Source organism: Pinus tabuliformis, chromosome J (assembly GCF_031772625.1).
Source record: "Pinus tabuliformis cultivar Carrire ecotype Pingquan chromosome J, CPIR1, whole genome shotgun sequence".
NCBI lineage: Eukaryota > Viridiplantae > Streptophyta > Pinopsida > Pinales > Pinaceae > Pinus > Pinus tabuliformis.
The window spans coordinates 870,791,973-870,809,339 of NC_142295.1; the positions used below are offsets into that span (position 1 = coordinate 870,791,973).

At 38.1% G+C, this 17,367-nt stretch overlaps 1 protein-coding gene across 2 annotated transcripts in view; it reads right to left on the minus strand.

The window, feature by feature from the left end:
* The window catches only part of LOC149229449 (protein PEP-RELATED DEVELOPMENT ARRESTED 1, chloroplastic-like), a 62,201-nt gene extending 48,630 nt beyond the window's left edge, over nt 1-13,571 (minus strand). The window contains exons 1-5 of one of the 2 annotated variants that reach the window (XM_089378652.1): nt 13,104-13,571; nt 12,831-12,989; nt 9,287-9,355; nt 8,876-9,046; nt 8,106-8,249 (exon numbers count right to left, since the gene is read on the minus strand). In XM_089378652.1, coding sequence (XP_089234778.1) covers nt 8,106-8,249; nt 8,876-9,046; nt 9,287-9,355; nt 12,831-12,989; nt 13,104-13,469 — 909 coding nt within the window. In that variant the 5' untranslated portion in view covers nt 13,470-13,571. Of the gene's footprint in view, nt 1-8,105; nt 8,250-8,875; nt 9,047-9,286; nt 9,356-12,830; nt 13,017-13,103 lie in introns of both variants that reach the window. The other variant, XM_089378651.1, reaches the window with a different exon arrangement.
* Between the last annotated feature and the right edge of the window lie 3,796 nt (nt 13,572-17,367).

The following is a 17,367-nucleotide window of genomic DNA, read 5'->3' on the forward strand; positions in this document are numbered from 1 at the left end:
AACACGTGCTTAAATAGCTCATTGAAGAGCTTCCTCAACCATATAGCTTCACAACAGGCCATGCTAGTAGCGATGCATTCAGCCTCGGTAGTGCTTACAGCAACCAATTTTTGCATCCAATAAATCGAAGCAGATCCCAATGAGAAGCAACATCCTGATGTGCACTTTCGATCCACCACATTGCCTGTCCAGTCAACATCAAAATATCCATGAAGCCTCAAATTCCTGGTAGTGTATCTCGATTCTCAACCCATAGTTGATTGTGCCACGAAGCTATCTCAAGAGATTCTTAGCAGCAATCCAATGTATGTGATGAGGCTCAACCATAAATTGACTCAAAGTATTCACAGCGAAGCATATATCTAGTCAAGAGTTTACCAAGAACATCAGGGTCCCCACAAGTTGTCAATACTCGAAAGGGTTTACCAATTCGAGCCCAACAACACTTCCACATAGCTTCTTGAAGTTGAGTTCCATCGAAGTAGACACAGATTTGCAATCCACCATTCCACATCTCTCTAGTAGCTTTACAATGTATTTTCCTTGAGAAAGGAAAATCTCGCCTGCCAGACCTCCAAGCCTAGGAAGTAGTGCATCAATCCTAGGTCCTTCACCTTGAACTCAAAAGTCAAATCCCTCTTGCATTGATAAATGAGAGGGTCTGCACCAGTCAGAAAGAGATCATCAACATAAAGGACCAAAATGAGAGGCATGTCCTTTTCAACCTTGAAGTATAGGTTTGGATCAGCATAGCTCCTTGTAAATCCCAGCTTCATAAGATAATTGTCAATCCTCTCGTACCAAGCCCTAGGGGCTTGCTTCAACCCATAGAGGGATTTCTTCAACCTGCATACATGTGTCCTTCGATCTTGTACTTCGAACCCCTGAGGTTGTTCCAAGTAGACTTCCTCCTTAAGCAAGCCATGCAAGAAAGTAGTCTTGACGTCCATTTGATGTAGGCTCCATCCTTGATTGGCAACTAGAGCAATAATAGATCGGATAGTGGTATATCGGGCAACCGGTGCAAATATCTCGTCATAGTCCACTCCTTCCTTTTGAGAGAAGCCTCGAGCAATGAACCTGACCTTATATTTTTCAGCACTCCCATCAGCTCCATGTTTAATTTTGTAAAGCCATTTAGAAGTGACCATAGACTTGTCCTTGGGTCTAGGCACCACGTCCCAGATATCATTCTTCATGATTGATTTGTATTCCTCATTCATCGCATCCTTCCACACTTGGTCTTTTACAGCTTCTTCAAACGTGCATGGTTCAGTTTGAACAATAGTACTCATAGTAGCCAAATATCCTTGGTCCCTGTTCGACGTCTTACTTTCACGAAATGTCCCTCTTGGAGTAGTATGTCTTTCAGCATCTTTGAGAGTATCTTTGAACCATAGGGGTTGTTTCCTTGAGGTAGAGGAATCACCAGGAGGTGGATCAATAGGATCCATCAGACCATCAACATTGGACATAAGTTCATCTGTCGGAGGTTCATCCTGTTTTTCGGTAGCATCATCATTGTCCTTCCTTGGGATGGGGAGATCTCTGGCTTTCCCAAGGGCAGTATCTTCATCAAAGGTGACATCACGGCTTACTTCCACATCTCTTTGACCAGGCACATAGATTCTATATGCTTTTGAATTTTCACTGTAGCCAACGAATATACCCTTCTTCCCAGATGCTTCCAACTTGTTCCTTTTCTCTTTAGGCACATGAAAATACACGGGACAACCAAATATTCTAAAATGAGAAACATCAGGTTTCTTACCAGTGAAGACCTCCTTGGGTGTCTTGAAATCCAATGCTTGATGCGGGCTCCTATTTTGAACATATACAACAGTGTTGGCAACTTCTCCCCATAAGAACTTTGGTAGACCTTGATCATGGAGCATGGCACAAGTGGCTTCCATGATTGTTCGATTCTTCCTTTCAGCAACGCCATTTTGCTCAAGAGTGTATGGAACAATTGTCTCCCTCTTAATGCCAACCTCTCTGCAAAAGTCATTGAATTCATTTGATTCATATTTGGTTCCATTGTCAATCCTCAATATCTTGATCTTCTTCCCTATTTGATTTTCCACCAATGCTTTGAAAGAATGAAACCATTTGAACACTTCATCCTTCTTCTTCAAGAAATAGATCCATGTTTTGCATGAGAAGTCATCCACAAAGATTGCATAATATAGGTATCCTCCCAACGATGTTACGGGCAACATACTCGATAGGTCAAAATGGATCAATTGGAGAATATCGATTGTCTTGCTTTCACTAGAAAGGAATGGTCCCTTTGTAAGTTTCCCAGTTGCACAACCCTGACAAACACCTTCATGATTCATGTTGAACTCAGGCATACCTGTGACCATCTTCCTTACCCCAAGTAAGGCTTTGTAATGTAAGTGGGCAAATCTTTGGTGCCATAGCTCAGATTGAAGAGAAGTATCGCTTGCCAAAGCTCCCAAAGGACTTCCTCCAACTTGATAGAGACCATCAACCCTAAATCCAAGAGTAAATGCATATTTAGGGTTTCTTTGCCAAATATGTACCTTTCCATCAACGAATGCTACCTTGAAGCCTTTATCTTCCATCGCAAAAATAGACACCAGGTTCTTCTTCAAATCGGGCACATACAATACTTCTTGAAGATGAATTGTTTGACCTTGATTCAAGTGAAGAGTGACAATACCTATCCCTTTCACAGGGTAGGTGGCATTATCTCCAAGTATGATCTTCAAATTAGTCTTCTTTTCAATCAAATTTGAGAGGGCCTCCTTGTTTTCAGTGAAGTGCCTTGAGGCTCCACTATCAATCAACCAATGATCCAATGTATCCGGAGGAGAGGCAGTAGATAGAGCAGAAATAAGATAAAATTAATCTTGTTTTCCTACAACATTACTTTCATCATACCGACATTTCTTGTCCTCTTGGGAGGTCGACCATTTCCATTTCGAGTTGCGGGAGCATTCCTCTTTCCTTTGTTGTTGAACCTATCGTTCCTTTGATTGCCATTGCTTTTGAAATTGTTGTGGTTGTTGTTATCATCGTTCCTTGGAGAATTCTTCTTATGAAGACATTCTCTAGCATAGTGGTCGAACCTGTTGCAAATGTAGCACCTTCCTTTTCTTCCTTCTTTGAATCCCTTCTTAGATCCTTGACCCTGTCTCCTTGGACCAACATTATTCTTCCTCTTTGCATGAGCAGAGAAAGCAGTAGGTTCATTTCCATTTGAGGGCTTGTCTCTCTCCATCATCCTAGTCTCCTCTTGAGTGCATCTAGCTAATAATTCATCAAAACTAGATATCCTGTCATTGTTGAGAATAGATGACAAATACATCCCAAGGTCTTGAAATAGGATGTAGAATCCATGGAGACTTGTCCAATAGTCTTGTCCAACAGATCTCTCTTAGTGATTGCTTTTCTCTCTCTTGCTTGGGCTTTGTCTTCGCCTAGGCTCTGATACCATGTTAATTTTAGTTAACAATGGTATGTTCTATGCTTAGCACAATTACTTCAATGTCCTTTAAGCAGCCCAATGACAATTTCCAAATTAGTTTTCCAATAGCAATCACATTGACGGTAACTGTAGATAGAACATGAATAACAAAATGCAAAAGACAAGCCAGGACAAGAAGACACCAGATTTGGCAGACGACAGGGAAAAACCCCAAGATGGGGAAAACACTTTGATCAATTCTTCTTATTATTATATCAAATGTTCAACAGAGAAAGAGAAAGTACAATAAAGTCAAAATTGACTTGCCAAATGATAGTCAAAACAACCCTGTCAAATCTGAAGTCAACAACAATCAAATTCTGCCCTAACCAAAATGTTAATGCTGGTCAACGCAGCAACAAACTGTCTTTTATGCAGCTCAGTCAAACCCAATCAAACTCAGCCTTCTTTATTGGTCAAAGTCATCCCAAAACAATCATGAAAACAATGGTCAAACTTGTTCAAACTTTGTGGTCAACTTTGCGGTCAACCCTGTGATTGGTCTATGGTCAACGTCAACAGAATGCCTTGGTTCCCGTGTCGATAAATACAGCCTACCAAAAACGAAATTATGACCTGAAAATCGCAGTCAAATGTGGTCAAAACACACCTAGTCAACGTTGGTCAAACCTACAATAGATTCTGAAATATTGGCCCTGTAATTCGTCCTTCTGCTACCACACATGTGATGAGAAGAGATGCCCAATAAGTTGTACGAACCAATTAGAGAAGGAGAGAGAAGATTGTGTGTGATGAGATGATGCCAAATGAGGTTTGAGGTCTCTTATATTTATACAAGTCGTTGAGGGTGAAGTGACATGTCTCTTGCGCTTCATGAGCCTACATGATGATATGGTCAACCTTGACAATTTGATATGTGTGGGCATAAATTCAAAAACACATTTATGCTTATCCAAATTTGATGATCTTTAGGTCAATTTTGGTCCTCTCAAAAAGAGGAATTCAATGCAATAATCATCTCCATCAAATAAGCTGCCCAAAGTGGAATTTGGCCCTAGTTGCCAATTTTAACACCCTTTTAGTGCATCATTCACCACCATTGTAAGCCTAAGGTCACAAGTCAAAGCCATGTAAAAACCATGTGAGTCCCTATGTTGGGTCTCCTAGACCTGTGTTTTGTCAATTTGAGTCGGTATCTTTTGTGTTTGGTCGAACCATGCCTTGTCCCTTGAAAGTTTCATCTAGGCGATCTCGTCCCTAATCAAATTGGAGGACCTTAGGAGGCTTCTCATGAGGACTCATGGTTTTATGGGAGCCTACATTTTTTAGGGGTGATCACAGGTGTATGGGTCAATCCAGCCTACGTCAAGGTGCACCTGTCATTCCAAATGGTTAATATCTACAAAGTTTGTAGGTGACCTTGGCCTTAGTGCAACATTACTCATAACAACTTTTACAGCACAACAGTCACTTGTGACAACTTTCACATTTCCCAAGGCAGTTCACGTTTCCCAATGAAAAATGGTTAAGGTGGTCAAAAATTCAACCCATGCTCAGATTGTAGGGCAGGACTAGAGGATGCCATGTCACATGGAAATTTTCCGATCAAATCATCTGTTGAAAATTTATGGTTTAGTCAAACTTGTTTAGCAGTATAAGGCATATTCCAAGTGGATTTTCAAGCAGGGCATTGGGCAATTTCTTGCATGCATTACGTCAAAAGTGATCAGCACGATGAGACCAAGAAAAACTAGGTGGGAAAATTATGAGATAATGCAAGGCATTGGAGATCAAACACAATGGCACGATGACATGGCAGTCAAGTGGTGATGTGGCAATGCCCTAGAGGCTGGAAAAAACAAAAACAAACCCATTACAGATCAGGACCAAAGCAGGTTTCAGATTTTCCAAGAGGGCAAGGGCATTGGAGATCTGCAACTGTGAGCCCAAGCCGAATTATCAAAGGGATAATTAATGCCAAGTCAAGGTCAAATTAGCCTTTGGGATCAAAAGGTAGCCATTAGAAAGTAAGTCAACTAGCCGTTAGGCCTACCTTGGACTAGAAAGTTGAAAGATTGAACTAGAAACTAGCCATTATAACAAATTTCCCTCCAAAGGACAAAGTTGACCTCACCAACTCAATTTGTATCCCTCTATGTGGACAAATGAAGTTGCATGTGGACAAAGGAAGCTAGATGTTGGGAGGAACTTGGTGTTATTTTGCTTTTTGACCATTGAAGCCCATTTTCAGAAGGAAGTCATGGCCTCTCTTGAGATTCTTGCACCAATTCAACCCCCCTTGGGGATTCATTAAATTTATTTTGTAATATTTCATGAAATTAAAAATTGCTAAGTCCCGAATTGTGGAAGACTAGTAATATTTTAAATGAGGAGAATCAACTAGTCGTTAACTAGTTGTTAGAGATTTTTCTATAAAAGGCTAGGCTCTCCTCCATTGTAATTGTTGTTGTTCACTTGAGATAAGTGCTATCTAATAAAAAGAGCTCATCTATTTTGAAACTAAGTTGCACAAAATGGGGAAACGGATACGAGTTTCCGAAACGGGAACCGATACAAAACAGACCTCCCCAAATTTTGGAAACGGGGAAAAGCGAATATATATACATATATTAGGACATTTAAGAAATATGTGCAATCATAAAGCATATATGATACATTCTAATTTATTACATTATGATAAAATTGTCAATTGTCAATTGTCAATGCATAAACTATAAGTCTCTAAATTTACATCACATTTACTCATGAATGATCACATAATGAAAATAGAAATATCCAAAATCAGCCACGAGAAATTTCTAATTTCTTGTCTCGTGCTTGATTGGGAGTCTCCTCCTACATAGTCGAACGACCTTAGTGCTCTTGATTAAATACAAGTTTCATACCCTAGTACGGTAGTACCCTACATGCTCTTTATTTTGTCCAGTAAAGAAACTACAGGGTTTATTCAGAAGTGTTTTGTATCTCCATTTTAGAGCAAATATCAATTTCATATTAGGAGAGTCTCTTTGATTTATGAAAGGAAATAAATCTTTCAGTGAGTAGGAAGTTATTTGTATGTACATTTGTGAAGAGGATTCAGGTATGCCTGACATTCAAAAACCAAAAATGGATCTGCAATGATCTTAGGAAGCACTCGGCCAATACCATAATCACAAATTATCATGAATGAAATGAATTGGAACCTCCTGCTTAACTATGATGTATGTTACAGTATTGGAGTGCAATGCTCCAACAGTATATACAATCTAATATAAAAATCATGGTAATAAGTGACTAATAAAAAAGATAATTAGATATTAGTAAATAAGGTGGTAGGGTTGTACAGGTAACACAACTAAATAGCAAATGAAATAAAAGGGGATCAACCTTATTGATTTAAATGACTGCACTGTAACAAAAGCATATATTTCACAAGAGTCAATTCCTATCATATCTCCAATCTTTTCTTCTGTGTTTGAAAGTTTAACAAGGTACCATTGTTAAGGTGCAGGCTGAAGACCTGTCCATATTCCACTAGATTTTGAAATGTAGACAACGCATGAAAATATATATTTTCAAGGTTGCTATGGAGCTAAATGCTTCAGATATTGCTACATTCTTGTTGACAGTCCAACTTATATTAAATACTGCCGGTAGCTGAAACTCGGCCTTAAATAATGTAAATTAAAAGGGTACTTGTCAATGGTGTCTATCTCGGGTGGTTGAGAGGACTCAGGAGTGTTATTCTCCCCATTCAAGATCAATCCCCACAAGTTACATGTCGAGCTCTTTAATGGTGTACTGTTCTACCAGCCTTGAGCCCTGAAGAATCCAGTTTACCAAGGGTAACATCCTAGGAATGAGGGGGAGTTCCCAGTGGGTTTCACTGGGATATGTATTTCAAGGAAAAAATATAAAAAGGGTTCAAGATTCAAGAGTCCAGGGTGCTTGAAACATAAGATTGCTCTCTCGAGAAAGTTAGAAGCAGTATTTCTTGTGCAGTCGCTGCAAGGTTTGAGAACTGGTTGAAAGAGTCTAGATGTAACAATGTCCTCACATTCTACAGATAAAGAATTTGAAACTGACCTACTTAGTTGTGTTCTCGACATGAATACGAAAAAATAAATAACAATAGAGAAACACAAAAGAGATGGTATTCACAAATTAATAAATTGAGCAGCTAATGGCTTGCCAATCTGAAGCCCAAAAGTAAGCCCAAAAGTAAGTGTTTTGCATTGTCTTTGTTATAACTTATAAGTAATTTAGTTTGCAAGACTTGTTTGAAAGAACCAAACATGATGTTTTTATTCTTCAGTGCATGGAAAATTGAAAGTCGGAATGCACTTGTTTTGAGATCTCATTATTTATATTTCTATTTTTATTAGCTATAACTCTCCATTAATTTTGGCAAATTTTGTATAGACTAGAAACTGAGACTGCTTCTGTTGTTTGTGTGAAAATAGAATTATTTGATGGAAGTCATATATTCTCACAAACTATTATATAAAAGATGAAAGGAGATGAATTTTCAAAAGTCAAAGATGCCACCAAAAGGATTTGTAATGAAAATAAGGCATCTTATAAATCCCGCTATGGGAAATGCACATATGCTACAAGAAAAGATGAGATAAAGGAAAATCTAACAAACCTCAGCATCAGGAAGTGTACTTAGACCACGGTCATTCCTTTCATCCAAAATTCCACCACCCATCATGCTCCGGGCTTCCTCTCTAATTAGAACTAGCCTTGCCAGTAACCTACGATCTGGCACTGTAGGCCTATCCTCCATTGCCTGGAAAAAACCAGAAACGTTTATAAACAAAGGCATTCACATATCATCAGCACAAGGGTCTTTCCCCACAAAACATGCATGTGACTTTTTATGCCCAGGATATATATAAACGATAACGCAAAATGGTTAAGAACTTGTGCATGATAAGGATACTGGGGTTGCTAGACTTGCCTGCTAAACTGGAAATTGTTTTACTTCAGATCATACAACAAAAGCCAAGATACCAGGATGTTAGATTCTTGAACCCTTATACATCTTAGCTTAACTGTGGATTTATGATTGCATATACTTCAAATATGATCAATGGTCACTTTCCTTTTATATGTTCACATTCTCCAGTGATCTGTGTATTTGTTATTTAAACACATAAACTAACCTTCACACGTCATAACAAATTCAGTGGAAAAAATACATGCTACCATATTGCCAGCAAATAAGTCCAACTTATTATGTACACCTACCATTTTAAAATATTATTTGGTCCCCAATTATTAAGGTCTAGGTTTCCAAATAGTACATATACAGCCATCTCCAGTTAACTGAATTTTACCCAACCTACGAAGAGCTAAGAAATAGACAAGAGTGCATCTAGACAAACAAGATCTGACTAACTGATGCTTTCAAACCTCTAATAAATCATCTGCTTGGTTGGCAATGTCATTTAGATTGGCTTTTGGAAGGACAACTTGTCCCCCATCCTCGCTTGCAAAAGTACCTCCACCTCCAGCAACACGACGAAGCAAGTCTTGTCGACTCTCCTTCCTGGGAGTTCGGCAAAGCATCCCAACCACCTGCACCTGACAACTCCAACAAGACATGGTAAGGAAACTTCAAAAACATGAAATCTGAATCCCTTAAGTAGAGAATCATCTTTCCACTCATCTACATGTAATTTCTAAAATGCAGGAAAAGAAATAAGCATAAAGATTGAGGTTAATTTCTAAAATGCAGGAAAAGAAATAAGCATAAAGCTTGAGGTTAATTTCTAAAATGCAGGAAAAGAAATAAGCATAAAGCTTGAGGTAGGTGGGTCTTACATGTGGAGGCAACTTTTTGGTCAAATATGACAAGACTGTATCCTTTATCACCTCAAGAAGCCACTTGCGCTATAAATCAGGCAGTACCAAACATTAATTAGAGTCCACATGGCTCACTCCTAAAATACATATCGAAGTAAAACAAAGCATACATCAAGAAGGATTTCAATTTCCCTTTAATTTTCCTGAGGAACCGATTGCCCTGCCATCTATAGGCAATTGGTTTTGCCTGATTCCACCCCCTCGGAAATCAATATAACTTGCATCATCAAACCAATAAATTATCCTAACTTGAAAATCCACCCTTAGATAAGGGAGAAACAGCATCTCATTCAGATTCTTAATCCCTCTACCCATGTCAGCGATTTCAGAAGCTAGCAATCCCATGGAAACCCTTGTGTATTTCAGTAGTAATAATAATAATAATCTAATTTTAAGATCATGGCCAACCCAAACATCAAATTGGTGTATAAGACCCTCTCATTTATGGGACAAGGAAACAGCCTCCATGCAGTGATTTCACTGCTAAAGTCCATGGAGGTGTACATACTCTACCTACCTCTGGATTTGAACTTGTGACCTCGTAGGAGGAAACACTTGTTTAAAGTTTAAACAAACTAAAAATTTTGCAGTATCATGCTTTCTAAAAGGAAAACTCACAAAGACACCTTTAAGGAGGCTTAGAGTAATAAAAACTGGCTAATAGCCCGCCAAAGATTAAAATCTCACAAGAGCCGCAGTTGAGAGCAAAATATCAATGTATATATTTAACCGTCATATATAGTACTTCAGATGGTAAGTTAGAATATACACTTTAGAACAAAGTTAATGTAATATGATTTTAGCTTAGATTTTTTATTGGCCTCTAATTATGGAATAAAAGAGTCACTCACTCTATGTACTCACATACAAGATTAGTTGTGAGAATATAAAGGACATCATCCAAATGGTTTCTCTCCTTTGCTGGTGTAAAGTTTTTGCTATCGTTATATGCAATTACTAACATGGTATCAAAGCCATGTTGAAGGAAGGCATCTCAAACAAATTGTGGAATTGATAGAGCATGGGCATACCAAGTAGAAATCGTGACCAAGGAATTGATTGGCACGCGAAGGGTAGGAGTGGAATTCCATAACCTACAGATTATAGTATATACTGGGAGGACAGAACAGTACACTGGAGCAGAGTGCACATAGCCTGAGACAGGCCAGAGCAGATACATAGAACAGGAGTGCATCCTGAAGGCAATCAATAAGCACCCTGAAGCAGACTCATTGATGTTGCATATGCTTAGATATATACGACACATAGAACAGGAGTGCATCCTGAAGGAAATCAATAAGCACTCATAAATACACATGTATATGTCCAAACATATACAACATCAATGAGCCTGCTGCTTGGTGCATAATGTTTTCCACTTCAAATCTGACTGCATATCCCAACATATACAGTATTAATGAGTCTGCTACTGTGCATAATGTTTGTCCATCCTAAGACAAGCTGACAGGCACAAAATTGAGACATTTGTACACAAAAGACGAGTAGGGATAGGTGGCATGGAATTTGTTAAAAAAAAGGCCCAAAAATCAAGCTGATTGTGCACCAAAATTAAGACATTGTTGCATGAAATTTAAGGAACTATTGCAAAAATTTTGAGCCAGAGGCAGAACACAAACAGTAAGCTTCAGGCACAAAAACTGGGGCAAAATAAGCACAGAAATCAAGACAGTAGTAACAGAGTTCTTTTTTCTCTACAGAAGAAAATTAAAATTTCTTTGGCAGTTTTACTTCAGAATACAGAGTCAGGGTAGCAATTAAGATGGATCTAAATAAGTTAAATGCAGCACCATATTCAATTTTTATACTGAACCTTGTTCAACACTATTTGCCACTCACTTCTATTTGGACGGGGTGATATCATTTAAGTGGTGGATCCTTAAAACGTTGGATTAATGAATGGATATCTTGCTCCAGTTTAATATAGCAATTTCTCATGCTTATATTAATCATTTCAAGATTTTCAGTGGTATTAACTTTGAATAGGGTCCAAGTCAATCATCCATTGTGAACCATACAACATGGAAGCTGCAACGAGATTAGTCCTATATGCTATGAAAGAGCCCAAATTTCCATTTCTGCATTGTTTAGGGTCATTCTATTGACTTAAACATCAACTCAATCATGGTCCTTATAGCACTCGGAATATGAGTTGAGAAAAAAGAAGTAAAGAAATTATTCCACTGTGATTTAAGGCAACAGGATTATAAATTTATGGGACTGGCTCTAAAACAAGTCATCTGTTTTCTATAAAATATACCTTCAAAAGTTAGAGGCTAGGAGCTTTTGGCATACACATGATTAATTCAATAGATTAACTTCGGTGAAAAGCATAGCAGAGTATAACTAATGAGCCATCTGCTCCCATGAGGAGATCTTGAATGAGCACTATGTCTAACGAGATTGTACAATAAATGCATGCCACTATCTATAGTTCGTTAGCCTACCAAATGCTATCTTCCCATAAAATCAGAGAGAGATGATTGGGCTGAAGTTAAACTGAAATTCACAATCGGCAGGCAAGCAAGTCAATGGGTCCACTTATTATATAACCTTGGATGTAAGGACATTTCCAAGGAAATGTAAGGCTTGAATGACGGAAAAAAAACCTAGAAACAAGAAATTTGTCAAATTCCTAGAAACAAGAAATTTGTCAAAATTTACACTCAGGTTGGATGAAGCATGAGTCATGGACTGGTCATTGTTGATTTTTTAGCCCTAATTGTATTTCCGAGAATGGCCTCTCTTAGTAATGCAACAACACTGAATAGGCACCAATGTTATGATATGATTAGATGCATCAAAATCGGAAAAGTCAGCGTAAATAACCTACAGTAACGCTGTGTTGGTTCATCGGTGAGGTCGATGGACTCTTAAGCCGTTCAAACAGGGTTTCATTCCCATTGTAATCTGCCCCATCTGCATGGCAGGGGTTGCAAAGGGATGAGTCCAGGTGCAACCTGTGGGCAATTTTGGGAATAGCTACCCCTCATACTTGACATCCAAGTCAAAGGAAGTTTGAGACTCCGCTGCTTTTGTTGGTGCAGCCACTCGGGGTATGGCTTGTTTCTCAATGCACTTAAAAATACATATCTAGTCAATGTTTCATTTCTTAATGCCTCGAGTTCGAACGAATGGTTATTGGCACAACATTTTACCAGTAACAACTGATCATCATAAACCCACCAATTTTGTAGGTACTATAAAGTATTTGCAGGGGAAAACTTAATTTTGATGAATGAGTAGATGCTTGAATTTGACAATCTATGGTCAAAGTTTCAACTCCGATGAAGCCATTTCACTCGATAGACAATGTATATAAACCCATGTACCCCAAATGCTAATGAGGTGTAAAGGCGACATGTGCCCATATTACTTTGAGGAGCAATAATCTTTCAGTAACTCCTTGTTTAGCAATAGACATGTAAACCCATATCAATTGCCTTGTACCCAAAAATCTCTTTATAAATACAAGAATACTGACCTTGCCATCGAGCTCATTCTCACATTGGCCAAGCATGAAGTCCAGAGCCATCATGAAGCTAGAATCAAACCTTTCCAGTCTTTTCCCCACTACTCCTTGAGCTGCTATCTGGACTACAATTTCTTCTGATTGGGCATCCATTTTAGTCATGTCCTCTAACTGTATCATCAAATACAATGACACAACCTGTGAAAATCTAAACAAATGCCTGGGAAAAATGGATGGCTTTCCCATAAAGTAGTGGAATCCAATCAATCAATGAATAGGTTTTACCAATTCTATCATTTCTTTCATTACAGAAGTGACCTCCTCTCCTCCTCTCAGGAGAGCCTGGTACTTCTCGTAGTCCCATTTCTCGTCCTCCTTGTTATTGATGTTAGCGTTTTCTTCACTCTTCAAAGAGACATCGCTCCTCTCATTGCTACTGGCTCTGAGGCGTAGATGCTTCGGCCTGCACTTCCATCCAACAAAGGGGAATTCTGTAGAGACGCATACATGCAAAAGCTTATTGATGTCACTGCCAACACGTCTGTGATTGAATAAGAGTTTTAGCGGCTTGGGAGTTTTGACTAAGGCGCATTTGCAGTGACTCCCAACCGAGAACAACCATGAAGTGGGAAAATTAGTGGTGGATTGCATAGTGCTCCAAAGGCTGTGAAGTGGAGTTGATATTCGGCAATGACATAAAAGAAGAGCCGCGATTCATTGTTCCAAGATAAGGCCTGGAATCCATTTTTCTGTTTTGATAGCATGTCACTTATTATTTTCATATATATTGGCGAGAAAGTTCTTTATGCTTGGTTAGGTTTGAAGAGGAACAATAATTACATAAACGAGGAAGAATACATAAGAGAGCAGCACTTCACGCATAAAGAGGCTAAGTAATAAAGAAAGGAGAAAATTATTTTAATTTTTATGAGGTTAAAGATAGTTTATGTGACAGATTGAGGTTAAAGATAGCCTATGGGATAGATTGTTTTTTCATCTTGTTGATGTATTCGGTTTTTTCCCTGTGAAACCTCGCAATAAACACTCCAAGCTTCTCGACAAACCCTTCGCTAAATAGATTATCCCAAGAGCTAGTTGCCAGACTATATGAACTTTCTTTGTTGTCTTTGAAGTCCTCGCATTCTAAAATGAAGTGTTTTTTTGTTTCCCCTTTTCCGAAAGAACAAAAAATACATACCCTTTCCTCCCACACTTCTTTTGGCCTTTTCCAGCCCCTGTTTCACAACGGAGTTGATGAGAATTAGTCCTTAACTAAGCAATAAGAATTTTGACTCTCCAAGAAATATTGGCATCTATGTACGTTTTTTCTTGATGATTATGAGTGGGATTAAACACTTCAATGTAGTATTTTTTCTTTCTCCTGAGCTCCCTATCCCAAGTACGCTTGTGGAACTTATCCATAGCAAAAGTTTTTATCTCTTCATTGTTTATGGGACATGTGTTCAAGCAAATACCCCATTTACTAAACCATTTGTTATTTTGTTGCATCCAAGCCTTCTTTTTTTTGCACAATATGTCATTAAAGACAACCTTAGGCCATTTGCCCTCTTCCACAGCTCAGTTTTTTTTAAATACCTTATGACTCGCATCATATCAATTGCTTCAACAGGAATAACCCTTGTTTCACTTAACAAGATAGCATAAGGAACTGCACTTTTAATTTTGAATTTGTTTGTAATCAAATGCTTCTGAATTTTCTCAATTTGTTTCCACTGCATGTTGGATGTATTGCTGGCCCATAGTTCACAACCATAGAGAAACACCAAAATCACTAGAAGCCCAAAAAGAGTATGAGTGGTTTTCCAGTCCCATAACTTTGTCTCTCTACACCTATTTTGAAATGCATAAAATGTTTTCCAACCCCCCAAAGTTATTTTCTTTCTACAACCATCCCAACTTAAATTTTTGTTGAAGTCAATTGTGAGGTATTTGTAATCCGCAACTTTTTCCAAAATGTTGCCTTCAAAGTAGAACTTAACTTCTTCCAAAATGTTGCCTTCAAAGTAGAACTTATGCTAGTGCTTTTTTTTTCCTCAGAGAAAACCACTACTTTCGTTTTGCTAATATTAACTTGCATCCCCACATTTCTATAAAAATACTCAATGGATAGTAAGTGCTCTTGCAAACCAAGAGCATATTTAGCAATTAGAATAAGGTCATTTGCATACAAAATAAGCCTTATAACAAACTTGCCCAAATGGATACCATCACCCCCTTGTGAATTTAACCACTCCTCAAGCTTGTTAATATATAAACCAAAAAGGGTAGGAGACAATGGGCAACCTTGCTTGACCCTGATATCACTTCTAAAACTTTTAGAAATGCTTGTTGAAGTTCTAATTTTGACTTTCACCTTTTCATACAGCCTATGCACAGCTGCTCTCAAATGTTTAGGAACCCAAGTTCCTCCATTCTATGTCAAAGCTTATCCCTAGGAACCGTGTCAAACACTTTTCTGAAATCAACAAAGCAACAAGAAACTTCTTCCTTTTTCTCCCAAACTTTTTCAATGATGTGCCTTAAAGTTATACAATGTTCAATTATGGAATGTTTAGGTCTAAAACTTGCTTGCCCTTTAGCACGCTTATCTCTTTCTTCTCCCCACTTGCAGATTTTATTTTCTAGCATGCTTCCAAATAACTTTACAAACAAGGGGTTTATCATTATGGTCCTGTAATTAGAGTGATTATTGACGTCACCACTCTTGAAAAGAGGTATTGCCAGACTAGTTGTCCAATCTGTGGGGAACCCCTGTTGTATGATGTTGTTGAAAATTTTTGTAATGTGAGGTGCAAGAATCTTTGAGCCCCACTTTAGATACTCTGCTTGGAGTTCAGCTAAGTCTTTTGCTTTTCCAACACCCAACTTCTTGATACCCATCTCTACCTCTTGCACTGTGAAGAGTTTAGTATTAGTGTTGACCAATGGGATGGGGGGTGCGGGGATCAACCTTGGGATCCTGCTCATAGAGTTGTCTTGCATAGTCAAACCATTTAGAAGTTGTAATATTATTTTCAGTTTGCATCTTTCTCGATTGGAGCTCCTTCCAAAATAATTTGGGATTATTTTTCCCAAGGAAGATTAGTTCTTCCCTCCTTGAAACCATGAAATCGACCTTTTTCTTTCTTAATATCTGCTTGTAAGCTTTGAGCTTTATGTTATCCTTGTTTGACTCTTTCCACATTCTCCTTGCCTTTTTGCATTCCTTGTCAAACCAAGCATTAACCGGAAAGCAATTTGTTTCAGACTTCTTAATTTTTGCTCTTTTGCACTCTGCAAGTGTGCTTTGAATTAAATGTGTTAATTCGTGACTATGAAGGCCATGAATTGGAATTTTCTCCTTCTCGAAGATCCTCTCTAGCATCATTTTGAAGGTATTACAATTTTCTAGAGTCAAAAGAATTCTGCCCTTTGGGAGATTTTGTTGAACACACTTTGTTTTTTACTCTAATTGCTTCTTTCCAGTCCAAGAGAAACTTAAATAAATTGGCTTGTGATCTAATTTTAAATCCCAAAGCTGATCTCCAATCAAAACTTCCTCCATTCTCTCACACAAACCATGCGAGCACATTACATAATCTACTACACTTGCTCCATTATAAGTATTGTAAGTGAAATTACCAGACTTTTCCCATCTAGTCAAGCCATTACAAATGACTAAATCGAAGGTCCCACATAAAGTAAGCAATTGTTCACTGAAGAGATTGCAGCCCTTGTCCTTTGAAATTCTTTCCCACTGATGATTACTCTCTTCTATAAGCCAAATAGGGTCGTAGTCTTCTTTACAACAAAGAATGCTAGCTTGCTCACTTGCAGTCCTAGCATTGAAATCACCCACTATAAGCACTTCACCTAGCTGAGAATATGTTGCAATATTTGGTTTTAAGGCTACAAAGGGATCTTTGTGGTCAAGCCCTCTACTTTTGTAGATTTTTGAAACTTGCGGCACAAAATAACGTGTTGCAATTTTGATGTGATTTCCATTTTATGATACTTTAAACCAAATGAATTGTTTATTTGAGTCTTCTTTTTCTAACTGAATGAAACTACCTTCTTTTTCCCTCACTAATACCATGATACCCCCGTGTCCTTTTCCATTCCCTGTTGCCTTGTTCCACATTGCCATCTTCCAGTATCCTTCAAACAAAGAGGTGAAGTATAGAAGAGATATTGTTATGTCATGTTTTATCTATCTTATTTAAACAAAAATAAAATTAACTTTAAGTTCAAATAAAATAACGTATTGATTGATGGTATTCATGTAGAATATAGCCTATTTAAAGGGAGAAATATCAATCTATATCCATATTAATTTAATATCTACGAAGCACCGAGAGGGATCAAATATCATTTTACTATAAAAGAGGTGAGGGGTCAAATCTCTTTTTATTCTAAAAGAGGTTTGCACCTCAAGAGATTTGTTCCTGCTTGGTAGATCCAGAGTTAATATAGATCTATGTTGGTTGACAACGTAGTTTTAGCGTTAGGTTTTATAACAAAGAGGATAAATTTCATTCCAACGAGTACC